Below are 17,640 nucleotides of genomic sequence, written 5' to 3'. Positions count from 1 at the left end.
AATAAAAAACTAATTCAAAATATTAATAGCATCTTAATGATAACAACACTGCTCTTAATATTTGAGATTTTGGTTCAAAAATTTACTTAATCTGAAACTACTTTAAGCAACTTTTTCTGTTTATTATTGTTATTATTATGCATGCAGTTTTGTTATTATTCATGCATTTCATATTGAGAGACGAAATGATTTAAAAGAAATTGTGAACAATTGCAACATTTTGTCTCTCTCTCTCTCTCTCTCTTTCTTTCTCTCTCTCTCTTTCTTTCTTTCTCTCTCTCTCCCTCCCTCCCTCTCTAGGCTATTTACTATGTTCTTTCTTCCCATTTCTGTCAGGTTTAACAGCGGAATTAGCTTAAACTAACACTCATTTGTTATGAAGGTCATGTAAAAGTGGTCAGAGGTAATGGCCATCTGCTCCTAGAGAGAGAGAGAGAGACACACACACACACACACACACACACAGAGAGAAAGAGGGAGAGAGAGAGAGAGAGAGGGAGGGAGGGAGGAGTTCTTCAGTGACAATCATAGTGAGTGAGAGCGAGAGATACACACACACACACAGAGAGAGAGAGAGAGAGGAGCGACAGAGATGAAGATTTGACAGATTGTGCTCCTCCATCCAGCAGAAGAGAGTTTGATAGGAGCAGGATAAAGGATAAACTTCCACGCTGTGTTTTCCATCATCCCAGAGAGAGAGAGAGTGAAGGAGTTGAACTGATCGAGACTCAGAGAACACACAGAGCTTCCCTCAGGATGAAAACACGATGATCTGGGAATATTTCCACAAGTGTCCGCAGGTTTAGAGGCTGGAAGTCAAGCATCACTTCAGGACATGGAGTTTGGACGGATTTATGTACGATATAAAAGAGCAGTCCTGCTGTCGTTCATGTTCAAGCTGGGTAAGAGACACGTCTTTATGATTATGAGTTCATATTTTACTTATTTCTAAAGCGCATTTGAGCAATGAAAAACCTGTGTGAAGGGTTTAGTTAGATTTATTTATTTTTAATCAAAAGTGACAGACTAAAGACATTTATAATGTTTCAGAAGATTTATTTTTCAAATAAATGCTGTTCTTTTGAACTTTCTATCTAAAAAAATATATTTTTTAAATCATGGTTTCCACAAAATATGAAGCAGCACAACATTGATAATAATCATAAATGTTTCTTGAGCAGTAAATCATCATATTAGAGTGATTTCTGAAGGATCATGTGACACTGAAGACTGGAGTAATGATGCTGAAAATTCAGCTTTGATCACAGGAATAAATTACAGTTTAGGCTACAATATATTCACATAGAAATTTGTATCAACTTTCCCCCGAACTTTTGTACAGTAGAATAGAGCTTATAGTAGAAAACAGTTCATGTATAACATGTCCATAACATTTGTATATAGAAGAATTAACAAATACAGCAATAAATATTGAATAGCATGTCACACTACAAGACACCGTTGTGACGCACATTATTATATTATTATTAGACTTTATATATAGTCTGTGTTTTGTTTGGATTCTCTAAATCCTGTAATTAAAGGATTCAGTGCAACAAGTGTCTCAGTGAAGAGTTCTGCATTATGAGGCTGAGCATCTGCAGTTGACAGGTTGTTTTGTCCTGTAAGCAGATGCGTTTACTGAGTGTGTGTGTGTGTGTGTGAGAGAGAGAGAGAGAGAGAGAGTAGTGGCACCATCTGCGGTGGGGTGTCCTAAGAGAAGAGGTGCAGTAATTGGGAATTAGCGCATGTAGAGGACGAGTGCAGCCAGCTGGCCGTCAGATCCTTCAGAATGAGTGAGAATCAGAAACACACACACACACACACACACTCCTTCAGCTGCTGCTGGGCTCCTGAGGGGGAAACTAGCATGAAAACATGAGTTTGGGTGTAAACTCGAATGCATCCTTTAAAGGAGAAGTTCACTTTTAAAATGAAAATTCTGTCATCATATAATCACCCTCATGTTGTTTCAAACCTGTATGAATTTCTTTCTTCTGCTGAACAGAAAGGAAGATATTTAGAAGAATATCAGTAACCAGGCAGTTTTTGGGTCCCATTGACTTCCATAGTAGGAAAAAAATATACTATGGAAGTCAATGGGACCCAAAAACTGTCTGGTTACTGACATTCTTCTAAATATCTTCCTTTCTGTTCAGCAGAAGAAAGAAATTCATACAGGTTTGAAACAACATGAGGGTGATTATATGATGACAGAATTTTCATTTTAAAAGTGAACTTCTCCTTTAATTGGAGTCAGTGTAAAGCTGCGCGACTAATCGTTAAAAGATTGTGATTTCGATTCAAAAACTCACGCGATCTGATTACTAAATGACAATGATTAAAGGGATCGCTATTGATTGCTAGGGCATTGCTAGGCTGTTTCTAGGTTGTTGTGGATGATTGCTAGCATTGCTTGGTGGTTTATAGGGTGTTGTTGGTGGCTGCTAGGGCGTTGTTAGGCTGTTTCTAGGGTGTTGTGTTTGCTAGGGCATTGCTAGGCTGTTTCTAGGTTGTCGTGGGTGGTTGCTTGAGCATTGCTGGGGTGTTTCTAGGATGTTGTGGATGATTGCTTGGGATTGCTTGGTGGTTTATAGGGTGTTGTTGGTGGTTGCTAGGGCGTCGTTAGGCTGTTTCTAGGATGTTGTGGATGATTGCTAGGGCGTTGTTAGGCTGTTTCTAGGGTGTTGTGTGTGATTGCTAGGTTATTGCTTTGTGGTTGCTAGGGCATTGCTTGGTGGTTTATAGGGTGTTGTTCGGCATTGCTAGGCTGTTTCTAGGGTGTTGGTGGTTGCTAGGGTGTTGCTAGGCTGTTTCTAGGGTGTTGTGTGTGATTGCTAGGGTGTTGCTTGGTTGCTAGGGCATTGCTTGGCTGTTTCTAGGATGTTGTGGGTGATTGCTAAGGTGTTGCTTGGTTGCTAGGGCATTGCTTGGCTGTTTCTAGGATGTTGTGGGTGGTTGCTAGGGTGTTGCTAGGCTGTTTCTAGGGTGTTGTGGGTGGTTGCTAGGGCATTGCTGTGCTGTTTCTAGGATGTTGTGGGTGGTTGCTAGGACGTTGTTTGGTGGTTTATAGGGTGTTGGTGGTGGTTGCTAGGGTGTCGTTAGGCTGTTTCTAGGGTGTTGTGGGTGGTTGCTAGAGCATTGCTGTGCTGTTTCTAGGATGTTGTGGGTGGTTGCTAGGACGTTGTTTGGTGGTTTATAGGGTGTTGGTGGTGGTTGCTAGGGTGTCGTTAGGCTGTTTCTAGGGTGTTGTGGGTGGTTGCTAGAGCATTGCTGTGCTGTTTCTAGGATGTTGTGGGTGGTTGCTAGGATGTTGCTTGGTGGTTTATAGGGTGTTGGTGGTGGTTGCTAGGGTGTTGCTAGGCTGTTCCTCCTTTAATGTGCATCTGTGGCATTTTTCCACCTGTTTTCTGGTCCAGCAGGTGAAAATAGTGCATCTAATCATTTAGTAAAATAGCAGCACATTCTCCTCAACAATACATGATTTGAGGAATCATTCAGGACTGGATGATTCACACTCCGTTAGCTTGAGCAATAGTAAACTTGATGCTTGCAACTAATGAGCTGTTTATCACAGTTCATCATTAGCTTATGAATGAAACAGTAGTGTGTCATCATGCCATTCGGATGAGTGTGTCTCTCATTGTTCTGGTGGGAGTTTCAGTGCAAGTGATTTCGGGAGCTCCACCCTAATGAAGCCGTGACCTATTTCTGCACTTGCGGGAAGCCTGAATTCTGGGTACTTTTGGGCAGATTGAAAGCGCAGGGCAAGATGTGCAACATAGTTGACCATCGCCATGGAAACCCCGCTGGAGAGCGCTGCCACTTCACTCTTTGTGTTTAAGTGGAATAGCAGCTCACAGTTGTTTTGACTGAATGTATTTTTAAGCTGTGATGAAGCCGTGACCATGACTGGAGGAACTTAGTTTGTGTTTGAAAACAACACGTAAAATTCTTTCTCCAGGGAGTTATTGTTGTTTTCCAAGGATTTAGTTACATTAAACCCATGATCTCCAGAAAAGTGTTTGTGTTTTCCAGTATAGAGGGATGTTTTCTGGAATTGCATCAGAACAGCACAGAGACACTTATCTCAGATGGATGAAGTGAGACTCAAAACACATAGTTTAGAGTATATATATATATATATATATATATATATATATATATATATATATATATATATATATATATATATAAAAGAGCAAAAGAGAAAAAACCTGAAAAAATAAATAAAAAATAAATAAAATGTATATATATATTCTCTTTTGCTCTTTTTGGTTTAAAAATCAAATATATATTTTATTTTATTTTAATTAAAACATTTTTAATATGGTTTTACCAAAAATAATGGATCAATTTAATGCATCCTTTCTCAATAAAAATATTAATTTCATTAATTTATTCATTAATTGAATTTAAAAAACAAGTCATAATGACTCCTTTTGAACGGTTTTGTGTGTGTGTGTGTGTGTGTGTGTGTAAGAGTGTGAGGGAGTGTGTGAGAGTGAGAGTGTCAGTCTGTGAGTGTGTGTGTGTGTGTGTGTGAGAGAGAGAGTGAGGGAGTGTGTGTGTGTGAGTGTTTCCCCCCTGCTCTCTGCTGTTGGTGTGAGTCTGTACCAGGCTCAGGATTCCTCCGTCTCTCTGGAGATCTTCATCTGTCGGACACACAGATGTCAGAGGGCGTCGGGTCACACACACTAATGTGTGTTGTGTCATGTTTCTCCAGTCATAATGAGTGTTTGATGAAGTCCAGGACCAGCACTCCTTCAAACATTATTCCTTTATCTTTACAAACCAGATCAAATATGTCATATATCAAATATGTAATTTTAGGTCCCACTTTATATTAAGTGGCTTTAAGTACAATGTACTTATTGTGTTCAGATTGTATTGTAAAACACATTGCTGCTACTGAGGTGTGATACGGGTAAGGTTAGGGACAGGTGTGTGTGGTATGGGTGGGTGTAAGGAAAGGGTCAACAGTGTAATTACAAATGTAATTACATAAATTAATTACAGCTTAATTACACGTAGGTATTTTCAAAATATAAGTACAATGTAAAAACATATATATATATATATATATATATATATATATATATATATATATATATATATATATATATATATTTGCACAAATGTAAACTGTATTATCGCACAACTCTATATGCATACATACAGTAAACTCAAACAAATCAAAACAGAAATTCTCAACTGGCCGATTTTTATTTTGTAAAATTATACAATATTATCGTTTAGCAGTTGGATATATAAGTACGTACAACTTTATCCGAATACATATAGTACACTCAAGTAAAGTGATATATATACTTTAGCAAATCTTAACTGCATAATTGCTTGTATCATAGCATTATATTATAACTATATTATCGCCCAGCTCCAGTGAAGATATTAGGATATTATAAACATTAACATCATGATTTTCTGTAAAGCTGCTTTAAAACTGTGTGTATTACATAAAAATAACTTCAATGTCTTTTGAAGATTCTAAAATGTTGAACATGGAGCCACATATTTGATTCTCATTTGTTCAGGAGTTGGTAATAACAGCAGTTGGTTGAAATATGCAATATATTTTTGACTGGCTATGACAAAGAAAACATGACAGAAACAGCCTGAGAATGAAATGCCTTTAAGCGAGAGACTGTACCTGTGTGTTCATTACGGCCGCTTTAGAGTTTCATCAAAACAGGATTTGGGGAAACTTAAGCTCAGGGCTGTTAGTGTGCCGTTATCTGTGTGGATTGTGGTTTTAGGGTCACTTATACTTCACTTTTCTAATGGCTCTTTATTGCTCTGCTGTAGTTTAAATGCAGACGATCGCAGACAGAACACAATTCAGTAACCGTAAAATATGATTACAAGGACATATGTTTGTAAGGTTAGAAAAATAACATTGTTTTCCCAATTTTTTCTTGTTTTAAGTACAAACTCACTTAAGTTTGATGATTGTTTTTCAGTAATTTTGCTTGTCAAGTAAATTTATCTTGATTTAAGATTTTTTTGTGTGGTATTTTTTATGGAAGACAAGACAAAAATACTAAGCAAAAAAGCTATTGCTGTCATATCGGTTAATCGCAATTAATCGCATCTGACATAAAAGTTTGTAAATATATATATATATGTGTGTGCGCGTGTGTGTGTTCATATATATATATATATATATATATATATATATATATATATATATATATACATACATATATATATATATATATACATATATATATAGAGATATACAGATATATAGATATAGCCTATATTTTTACAAACTTTTATGTTCGATGCGATTAATCACAATTTTTCCAGTTTATGCATGTGAAAGGTTGAGTTTGCTGATTAGACACACTGGCTTGTAGAGAAGCAAATAATATTGAATGGTATGTGTTTATTAAAGGATCTATAGTGGTTTTGCTCGGGACGGGGGTCTGAGACAGTCTTCTGTCCTGAGGGTTCATACCACACGTCTCTTTGAGGGGGTTTGAGGACTCTTCTGCTGCTCTGAGATGTTTTTCACTTGACTTTATTGTAAAGTGAAGCTTCTGAAGCCCATCGTAAGCTCTGCCTGCCCCGTCTAGACTTCAGATCTACGCTTTTATTTCAACAACAACATCAAAATCTATTCTTTTTATTGATGATCAGTGTTCAAGTCTCTTTCTAAAGCTCATCCCCCCCCCCCCGTCTCCCAGAGCAGATGATCCTGGATTAGAGAGACTGTAGGTCATTCACAGTCACTAGACCTCTTGACACAGTTTCTCTCTCTGCTCTTGTTTACTGAAAGTGTGAAGGCTTACGTTTAAAGACTAATGTTTAAATGTGTCCTTCACTTCTTATTCAGTATTTTTGCCTTGTTTTCCTGCAAAACAACTTCCAAAAATCCTTAAACAAAATTGCACAGGTGTGCCTTAGGCTAGCCACAATAAAAGGCCACTCTAAAATGTGCAGTTTTATCACACAGCACAATGCCACAGATGTCGCAAGTTTTGAGGGACTGTGCAATTGGCATGCTGACTGCAGGAATGCCCACCAGAGCTGTTGCCCGTGAATTGAATGTTCATTTCTCTACCATAAGCCGTCTCCAAAGGCGTTTCAGAGAATTTGGCAGTACATCCAACCGGCCTCACAACCAAAACCACGTGTAACCACACCAGCCCAGGACCTCCACATCCAGCATCTTCACCTCCAAGATCGTCTGAGACCAGCCACCCGGACAACTGCTGCAACAATCAGTTTGCATAACCAAAGAATTTCTGCACAAACTGTCAGAAACCGTCTCAGGGAAGCTCATCTGCATGCTCGTCGTCCTCATCGGGGTCTCGACCTGACTGCAGTTCGTCGTCGTAACCGACTTGAGTGGGCAAATGCTCGCATTCGATGGCGTCTGGCACTTTGGAGAGGTATTCTCTTCACGGATGAATCCCGGTTTTCACTGTAGAGGGCAGATGGCAGACAGCGTGTATGGCGTCGTGTGGGTGAGCGGTTTGCTGATGTCAACGTTGTGGATCGAGTGGCCCATGGTGGCGGTGGGGTTATGGTATGGACAGGCGTATGTTATGGACAACGAACACAGGTGCATTTTAATGATGGCATTTTGAATGCACAGAGATACCGTGATGAGATCCTGAGGCCCATTGTTGTGCCATTCATCCATCATTTTCGGACGACCCCCCCCGGACCCCCCCAATACAGTAAAACTACACATTTTAGAGTGGCCTTTTATTGTAGCCAGCCTAAGGCACACCTGTGCAATAATCATGCTGTCTAATAAATATCCTGATATGCCACACCTGTGAGGTGGATGGATAATCTCAGCAAAGGAGAAGTGCTCACTAACACAGATTTAGACAGATTTGTGAACAATATTTGAGAGAAATAGGCCTTTTGTGTACATAGAAAAAGTCTTAGATCTTTGAGTTCAGCTCATGAAAAATGGAGGTAAAAGCCAAAGTGTTGCGTTTATAATTTTGTTCAGTGTAAATGGTAAAAAGCAGACATAAAGAGCTTTACAAAATTTACAATCAGGAAACCGTAATAAATCAACCACAAAATACACCATAAAGCATAAAATCCAAAAACTTTTCACAGTTTATATACAAATACTTCCATTTATTATTAGTTAACTACATTAACTAACAATGATAAATACTTTAAAAGCATTTATTAATCTTAGTTAATGTTCATTTCAGCATGTGTATGTTAATGTTGTTTAATGGACCTGAGTTGACATGAACTAACAGTGTATTTTTATTGACTAATGTTACCAAAGATTAATAAATACTGTTAATGCAATAACCAACATGAACTAATTTAGACTATTCCATAAATCTAAAATTGACTGATTCTCGAAATAACAAAAACAAATAGTGGGATACAAAAATGGTTTAAGTATAACATTTGCAGTGATTTCTCAAATGTAGTCACCGGTAACCAGCATGGAGCAGTTATTGGGGGTTTGCAGGCTTTGTGATTGACACAGGTATATTTAGCATCACGTATGTGAGGACGGATTAGTCTCGGTGACTGGTGGTCGGTCAAGCTGACACAATCCATTGACGGAGCATCTGGTGGAGGTTAAGTCAGTGTGTGTAAGTGTGTGAGTGTGTAAGACGGTTACGCCGCTCGCCCATCTGCCGGTGGAGGTGCTAGTGAGGACCAAAACCCCTTTATCCCAATTCAATCCCAGTCTAAATCTGCAGTTTCCAGCCCGATGTGTGTGTGTGTTCAGGACTGCTATCACACAACACACTTGTCCTGAATGTCGTTTTAAAGGCTCTTGCAACTCTCATCTGAGATCTCGGTGACATTAAAGGGTTAGTTCATCCAAATATGAGAATTCTGTCAGTAATTACTCTCCCTCATGTTGTTCCAACCCCGTAAGACTTTCGTCCATCTTCAGAACACAAATTAAGATATTTTTGATGAAATCTAAGAGCTGTCTCACTCCTCCATAGGCTTCTATGTAATTGAAACTTGCCGGCCCAGAAAGTTAGTAAAGACAATGTTTAAAATAGTCCAAGTGACTACAGTGGCTCAACCTTAAGTTTATCAAGTGACGAGAATACTTTTTGTGTGCAAACCCGTCAAAAAACAAACAAAACTACCAACTTTATTCAACTCTCTGAGTGAGTTCACGTAGTGTAACAGCGCAGCGCTTCTGGGTTGAACGTCAGAACGGAGGCTCACTATTGGCCGACGCTGGTCATGTGTGTGATGCGTGTGATGCTGGCCAATAGTGATCCTCCGTTCTGACGTACAACCCAGAAGTTACACTACGTGAACTCACTCAGAGAAACACAGAAGAAAATGAAGAGTTGAATAAAGTCGGTAGTTTTGTTTGTTTTTTGCGCACAAAAAGTATTCTCGTCTCTATCTATCTATCTATCTATCTATCTATCTATCTATCTATCTATCTATCTATCTATCTATCTATCTATCTATCTCTGTCTGTCACAATCCTGTTCCACAACTGGAATGTGAAGAATTCCATAAAAACACCTCACACACTTGACCTTTAACCTCGGCTTGCTCTAGGGTCACAGTCCCTGCAGTGTGTGTATGCAAGTCAACTTTGCATAGAAACATCTCCTAATGACTAATTCTAAATCGTGGTTTGTACCCGCAGGTGTGTTCTGCACGGTCACGTCTGAAGTGTGTGTGTCTTCTCCATGCCAGAACAACAGCACCTGTGTACCGACTGTGAACGGCTACGAGTGTGTGTGCTCTCGCTCTCCGCCTCTATACACAGGTGTAAACTGTGAGCTTTTATACGACCCGTGTAAAGATGCAGGCTGTGTCTCCAGGTGCAACAGCATTTTAGGAACGGAGAACTACACCTGTGTGTGTCCCGACGGGTTCGATGGACTCAACTGCACCCTGGACATCGATGAATGTGAGAGTAGCCCCTGTCCAGGGGTCAAGAGCTTCTGTGTGGATGAGGTTAACGGATACTCGTGTCACTGTCCCATCGGATACAGCGGGGAGGACTGCAGGACGAGGGTACGAAACTGTGCCGATGACCCGTGCCACAACAACGCCACCTGTGTGTGGGCGCCAAACGGGTACGAGTGCCAGTGTCCCGCGGGGTTCAGGGGTCAACACTGTGAAGAAGACGTCGACGAGTGTGTGTCGCAGCCCTGCAGGAACGGAGCCATCTGTCAGGACGGTCCTGGTGTGTATCACTGCTACTGTGTACCTGGTTTTCAAGGTTACCACTGTGACATTGACATCAACGAGTGCGCATCCCAACCCTGTGAGAACAACGGGACGTGCATCAACGGGAAGGACCGCTACATCTGCGAATGTTTTATTGGGTTTACAGGTAAGGACTGTCAAACATACTGTGGCTAGCAAGCAATATCTGTTATTTCTCCGTCTCGGTTAACTATAGACCCGATATAGTCCGGCTGTGAGTAACTCGCTTCTAGACAAAATAACCTTGAATTTGGTTACATGTCGTTTTTGCCAAAATAACTTGTGAGATGTTTGATATTCCATCATGTAAGCAAAGTCAACAGTGATTACAAGGTGTTTGGTTTCATTTCTTCACTCATTTAATTTCTTTGTTTTCTAATTGATGACTAGTCTATTCTTGGGCTGTGGTTTAGACTTCTATTCAGTTTTCACTGACAGCCCAAATTTTGCCTTGTTTCAGCCTAGACGTCTGGGCTGTGTTTGGAACAGTGCTTGAAGTGGGGCGGTACTCACCGGTACGCAGTACCGGCACTTCTGCATTTTACTCCAAAGCGTACCTGCACTTTTTCTTGCGTACTGCTACTTCTCGCATGTAGCCGGTACTCTACCACTGACAAAAAAAGCGTCAGTGTCACGCCCATTTCACATATACTCCTTTCCCGCACCCATATTAACAGGTTCGAGCTTTCACATGCGGTCCGGCAATGCGTTCCAGGAGCGGTGCGTATACAGCAGTGCAACGATCATTTCTGCACCGAGTCTATTTTCGCTGTGCTGCACGCGCTGAATTAAAGTGACAGCGCGTGGTTCGTGGTCAAAATTAACACAGAATATGACATGAAAATATAATAATCTCACTATAAATGCATTTAATTAAATAAAATGTAGTAATCTCACCATAAATGTTTTTTTGGACTTGCAGACTTGGAGTAGTTCCGTTTTCACGCACGCACACACACACACACACACACATACACAACTTGTTTAAATACATTTATGTTGTTAATAAATATCAATAAATTGTTGTTGTACTAGCAATATCTCCAAGTTTTGTTTTTCACTGTAGAAATCTCAAATGCCATGCAAGAGAGTACGGCACCTTTTTTCCCCCACTTCAAGCACTGGTTTGGAAGGCTATTAGACGTCTTTTAAACGTCTTTAAAAACGCAAAATTGCTTGCTGGGTACAGTGCTAATCTACTTTAATATACACTTTCAGTCAAAAACATTAATTTTGCAACAAAGAACACATTTACAATCATGAAGACCATAAACAAAACATTCGATTACAAAATAAGATGGTTACAATACATGAGATTCTGGAATAAACTAAAGCGTATTATATTATCTTATAAGCATTAGAACATAGAAGAGTCTGCTCTTTCTTTATGAATATTTTTTACATATTTTCAAATAATAATAAAGTTGTGAATATGTATGAGTTATATTATTGACCAAAAAATCTTTAACAAATAAAAAATTTGTATATTTGAGTTTCTTTGGACATTCTCTCTGACGACTTTACTGCTAATAGCTGTTTATTTATTTAAAATTATTTAAAAATATTTTTTATATTTGAGTTTCTTTTGACATTCTTTCAGCCGAATGCACTGAAAATATTTATTTATTAATTTATAATAATTGTTTTATAATATTCTTATATTTGAGTTTCTTTTGGACATTCTCTTAGCCAACTTGGATGCAAATATTTATTTAGTTCGTTATTTATAATAATTATTTTATAATATTCGTATATTCGACTTTTCTTAGACCTTCTCTCAGCTGACTTCACTGCAAATAAAATGTATTTATTTATTTATTTATAATAGTTATGTAAAAAATCTTATATTTGATTTTCTTTGGATGTTTTCTCTATCAATTTATTTTTAATTAATTATTTAACTAGCTTATTTTATATTTATTTGTTTATTTATTTATTTATATAATTTTTCTAAAGAGTAGATGTATAAAGAATTCTATTTATAGACAATTTTTATTTGTCATCAAAAACAATTTCAGACATTTAAGCAGTTTTTTGAACGGCATCTAAAAAGATATTAAATAAACATCATGAAAAAAGTTCAGTCAAGCTTGTCCAAATTTGACTGGTACTAGTGTATACCATGGTACTGAATGATTATAATTTTCAAACTGCACCATTAGAAGATATACAATGTCCTAAAACAATGTTTAAAAACTCTGTTAATGTTAAATTGGAAACACAGTCTGCATGTGTGTGTGTTGTAGGGGTGAACTGTGAAGTGGACATTGATGAATGTGACGAGGATCCCTGTAAGAACGGCGCCACCTGTCATGATCATGTGGGTCTGTACACCTGTGCGTGTGTGCCGGGATACGAGGGCATCAACTGTGAGCTGGACATCAACGAGTGTGACAGTTCACCCTGCCAACATGGAGGGACGTGTGTGGATATGGTGAACAGGTGAGTGTATTTGATCAATCTGAGGTTTGTCATCTGATTGGTTGAGTTCTACAGGAACAATGAATATGCAAATTAGCCCCCGCCTCCACTCGATCAGTGACGACCTGATCCACTCGCTTGACTGATGAATTTGCACATGGTTTGTCTTAAAGCATATTAAAAACATATAAACAGTCCCCCTGTGGTGAAATCAAGCTTTTAATGTTGTTTATACGTCTATATGGTGTTTTTAATATGCTTTAAGACAAACCATGTGTAAATTCATAAGTCGACACCATTGCTGAGTATTTTCTCCTTAAAACTGCAGTGAACCAAAGACAGTCTCAAAAACACGCTTTGAAATCGCTGGTGTTTCTGACGTCACAAACTGCCTTGTAACCAATCAGATCAACGTGTGATCGTCAACCAGTGGATCTCTGAGCTGAGTGAGTGAGTGGAGGCGGGGCTCATTTGCATATTCATAGAACCGCGCATACTAAATGAGGCAAGGGTGTCGAGTTACATTCAGGCTATTTGAAGGAAAAAACTTTTAAATATGTCCTTTTGGTGATCAAAGATGAGTTTTAAGAAATAAAACTATTGACTACATGGGGACATTAAAAGTTTTCAAATAAAAATAAATCCAGTTTGCTTAAATACTGTTACCGTATTCCATATGTATTGTGAAGTATTTAAGGCGGAAATATTAAAGCATTAAAGCAGGTTTTAGCTACATGGAATGAGTTAAAAAGCTTTTGTACATCATTAAACTGTAAACACTAAAACACTATGTGAACAGAAATGATGTTTGTCCTTTAAAACAGTTCAAACCACAGTTCATTTCTTCACACATCAGACTGTGCTTTGCATTACAGCTATGTGTGTGACTGCAGTGGCACTGGATTTATAGGCTCTTTCTGTGAAGAAGACATCCCCGAGTGTGTGTCTGACCCATGTCTGCACGCTGCCACCTGCCAGGAAGGAGTTAACCAGTATTCCTGCCTCTGCTGGCCAGGTAACCAGTCTGTAATTCAACCTATTCATCATATCTTTATTGTGTTTATTCATGCATTCAAAAGCTCATTTTGTTGCTAATCAATTCCATCATTATAGTGTGATGAAATCAGTGATGATCTCTTACACCACACTGCCACCTAGAGAAACATGGAAGCAATTGCAAAGAGAACCATGAGATCTAAATGGACATTAGCATTGAATAAATACTATTTGTGGTCTTCTGCTGCTGGAGATGCTGTTCTGCTTCAAGGTTTGGTGTGTTGTGTGTTCAGAGATGCTCTTCTGCTTCAAGGTTTGGTGTGTTGTGTGTTCAGAGATGCTCTTCTGCTTCAAGGTTTGGTGTGTTGTGTGTCAAAGTCACTTAAATTACCTGATGCTCAGTTTGAACTTCAGCAGATCATCTTGATCATGTCTACATCTACATTGAGTTGCTGCCATACGATTGGCTGATTAGATATTTGTGTTAATGAGCAGTTGAACAGGTGACCTAATAAAGTGTCTGGTGAGTGTATTGTGTGTATACAGTATATGAAAGGAATGGTTTTATTGAAGTAGATGTACCATATTGTCCATAAAAGTCGCATCATGTCAAAATTGCATTGTTGACAGAAAAGAAAACCGATTAGTCACATTTTATTAATTTATTTTACACTATATTTTATATTATATTAAATGATATTATATTAAACGGATAAGTCACATTTTATTATTTTATTTTACATTATATATTATATTATTTTACATTTTATACATTTAAAAATGATATAAAATACTGGTTTAAAAACATTATAAACTTTATAAACTTGTGTTTTATTTCCTCACTCCACAACAAATCCTTTACATTTAATAGTATTCAGGAAAAAAGCTATATAAGTATAAAACAAACAAATTATAGTGGATTCAGATTATAAAAACTGTGACAAATAAATAAATAGGGTAAAGTGTTTTGTGTCAGTCCATCTGTTCAAGTCATAATCTTCTCCACGGAGCTTCTAACCTCACCCAATTTTTTAATCTTTCTTTAAACAATTAACAGTTACATTTCCCCTCACTAATGAAGCAGAAGCACACGAATGCTCTTATAAATGCTGCTTAATAGGGCTTAGAGGTTAAAGATCTGGCAAGGCTTGATTGCTCTTCACCTCTGGTTGATCCAAGTGTGAAAGTCGCTTCGGATTAAAGCATCTGCTAAATCACGACAAATGAGATGTTTAATGCTGCAGCCAGTGTTATTTTAGGACCGTTGAGATACTATTATAGTTTTAATTCATATTTTGAATCAGTTTTTATTTTATATATTTATATTTAATGTACAGTTATAGTTTTGTAACTTTGTTGTGTATTTTTCTGTGGGTGTTTATTTCAAGTAATGAAAATGTTTTTTTTAATGGTTTTAGTTTCAGTTTTAGTTCAGTATAAAATCCCTGAGCTGCAAAAACCGTATGTACCTATAACGTATTTTGACTGTATTTATAGCCTACTGCATTGCATTAGATATTTGTTTTTATATCTTTTCTATTCACTAACTTCCCTTATATAATAACAATAATAATATTTTTTTTTTTGTTCGTAATTGTCTTTTAATCAGCTGGTGATTTTTAGTGGAAGTATGAAATCGGGTTATTTTCCTTAACTAAATCTATTAAAAACATTTCTGTTAAACATTTCTGTGAAATAAAGCTGAAATAAAATAAAATAAGCCTATCGATATTAGTTGGAAAACTTAAACTAAACAAAAAATAAAAATGTTTGTCTTGGCAATAAACTGAAAAAAGTTTAAGTTGAAGCACTAAAATGATCAACTGGAAATAAAAATAAAATAAAATTGAAATAAAAATAAATTAAACCTAAATAGCAATATTTGAAAAAATAAATAAATAAATAAAATGATGAAAGCACATAATGAAACTAAACTTAGCATGAACAGTAAAAAATTTGTGCTGTCAAATCAATTAATTGCGATTAATCGCATCTCACACACTTGTATATATTTACAAACTTGACAGCACTACTAAAATATCAAATAAAAGCTAACTGAAAATATGAAGTATAAAGTCAGTTCTCCTCGAGTTTCTTCTGTTCTGTATTTCAGGCTATGAAGGCGAGAACTGTGAGGTCGACGTGGACGAGTGTGACGCGAGGCCGTGTGTGAACGGCGGTGAATGTTTCCAGCGCTCCGACTCGAGACACTACAGAGTTCTGCCTGAACTGGACCAGGACTTCAGCTTCGAGAAGGCGTCTGGATACCTGTGCCACTGTCCCGCTGGGTTCACTGGTGAGAAACACCGCTGACCGCTGCTCACAGAGCATCGAACCGCATCAGTAACCGCAGCGTCTCTGTTTCTCAGGTGAAAACTGTTCAGTGAACATCAACGAATGTGAGTCGGCACCGTGTGAAAACGGAGGAACCTGTGAAGATCTCGTCAATGCATTTCAGTGCTGGTGTCCGCCGGGGTTCACAGGTGTGTACGTCTGCTCTGTATGACCCATATCCTTTTCTGTAAAAAAATCGAAATAATTCACCGGTGGGGATGGTGGGTACGCGTTCCCACCAGATTTCGTCATGAGTCATTTTGTACCCACTTTTAACTTAATGTCCATAATAATTGGACTTTGGGTTCGATTTTTTGACAGTTTTCAGTGGTTATGAGGAGCAATATGAGAGAGATATTTGGTGATCGTTGTTTAGGTACATTAAACCACGTAACGCTTTTTCACGTTAGGACTTCTATATAAAGCCCATGAGAACCGTGGGGAGTCAACCCACAGCCGCTCCGCTGCCCTGCTGAAAATGTGAAGCAGAAATGCTTAATGTCAGATTACGTCCATAATAATTTGACTTTTGGTTCGATTTTTTGACCGTTTTCAGTGGTTATGAGAGAGAAATTTGGTAATCAATGTTTAGGTACATTAAACCACGTCATGTCATATTGTCAACATGGTACTTATGAAGCAGAATTGTGGGTCATATGTCTAATGCTTTTTGTAAACTTAAGGCTTTCTTCTTCATAAAACGTGTCGGACATCATCACATTTTTGTATATATTTTATTTATTTACATTATTAAGCTACAGGACATCGTCTTTCAAAACATGACCTGCGCGAAAGAGAAAAAAATGAATGCGTCATTGTACCCAGCACTTCTGAAAATGCACTTCCGAATGCGTCTCTGTCCCCAGCACATTTCAAACCGAACTGACGGCCATGATAATGCAAATATATCCAATTGCTAAATGCACAACATAGGCTCAAAAAATAAGCTTTTCAAAACTCAGAAAATGTACCTATACACACAATTCACTGCAGTTTCCAGCAGAAATGAACACTAGTGCCATTAAAACATCAAGAACATTTCTTTTCTTTTCGCACAATGGGGTGCAGATCATCGATTAACAAAGACTTATTTGTTCACCTCAAATGACCTCTAAACTCTTTTACCATAATGCATAATTTTCAAACTAGTGCATCACTTCACCAGCTCCGCATGAGAGGCTTTTCCGACTCGGTAAACTTGCTCGTACAGCTACACTGCAAAGAAAGATTTTCTACCTCAGTATTTTTCTCTTGTTTTCCAGTACAAATATCTAATCATCCTTAAATCAAGATGCATTTACTTGAGAAGCAAAATGACTGAAGATAACAAATGTCTTTACACTTAAAGAGGCTACATGCAACTTTTTCCCCAAAATAAACGTAACAATAGCCTTTTTATTTGACCATTTATGACTCAAACATCTCCTGATGAGCATACTGACACCTTGTCAGCTCACAGTGGGTGCACCTATAAGCCTGTATCCTATTTTTCCTATTTTCTGTCGGGTCGGATTTTTCGCGCGTTGTCTGCGGATGTGACATCAAGCGCGTTCATGTTAAATGTTTCAGATCACTCTGCCACCACCGCTAGTCAGCAAACAAACTTAGTTTCTCAAACAATATATGTATTTGACTTTTCTTACCTCTGTAAACATAATGTTGACTTCTTTGCAGCGG

The 17,640-nt window shown here is 38.0% G+C and overlaps 1 protein-coding gene across 2 annotated transcripts in view; it reads left to right on the top strand.

Annotated features, from left to right (window-relative positions):
* Positions 1–692: 692 nt before the first annotated feature.
* The window catches only part of crb2b (crumbs cell polarity complex component 2b), a 36,813-nt gene continuing 19,865 nt past the window's right edge, over positions 693–17,640 (top strand). For both annotated transcript variants that reach the window (XM_084087195.1, XM_084087194.1), the window contains exons 1-6: positions 693–902; positions 9,644–10,339; positions 12,459–12,654; positions 13,509–13,648; positions 15,743–15,925; positions 15,999–16,112. In XM_084087195.1, the coding sequence (XP_083943321.1) occupies positions 836–902; positions 9,644–10,339; positions 12,459–12,654; positions 13,509–13,648; positions 15,743–15,925; positions 15,999–16,112 (1,396 nt within the window). In that variant the 5' untranslated portion in view covers positions 693–835. The remainder of the gene's footprint in view (positions 903–9,643; positions 10,340–12,458; positions 12,655–13,508; positions 13,649–15,742; positions 15,926–15,998; positions 16,113–17,640) is intronic.

The sequence above is a fragment of the Abramis brama genome, assembly GCF_963993115.1.
Source record: "Abramis brama genome assembly, chromosome: 16".
In the NCBI taxonomy this organism is placed as follows: Eukaryota; Metazoa; Chordata; class Actinopteri; order Cypriniformes; family Leuciscidae; genus Abramis; species Abramis brama.
The sequence above is the reverse complement of the archived record's forward strand: the minus strand, read 5'-3'. Positions and strand labels throughout refer to the sequence as shown.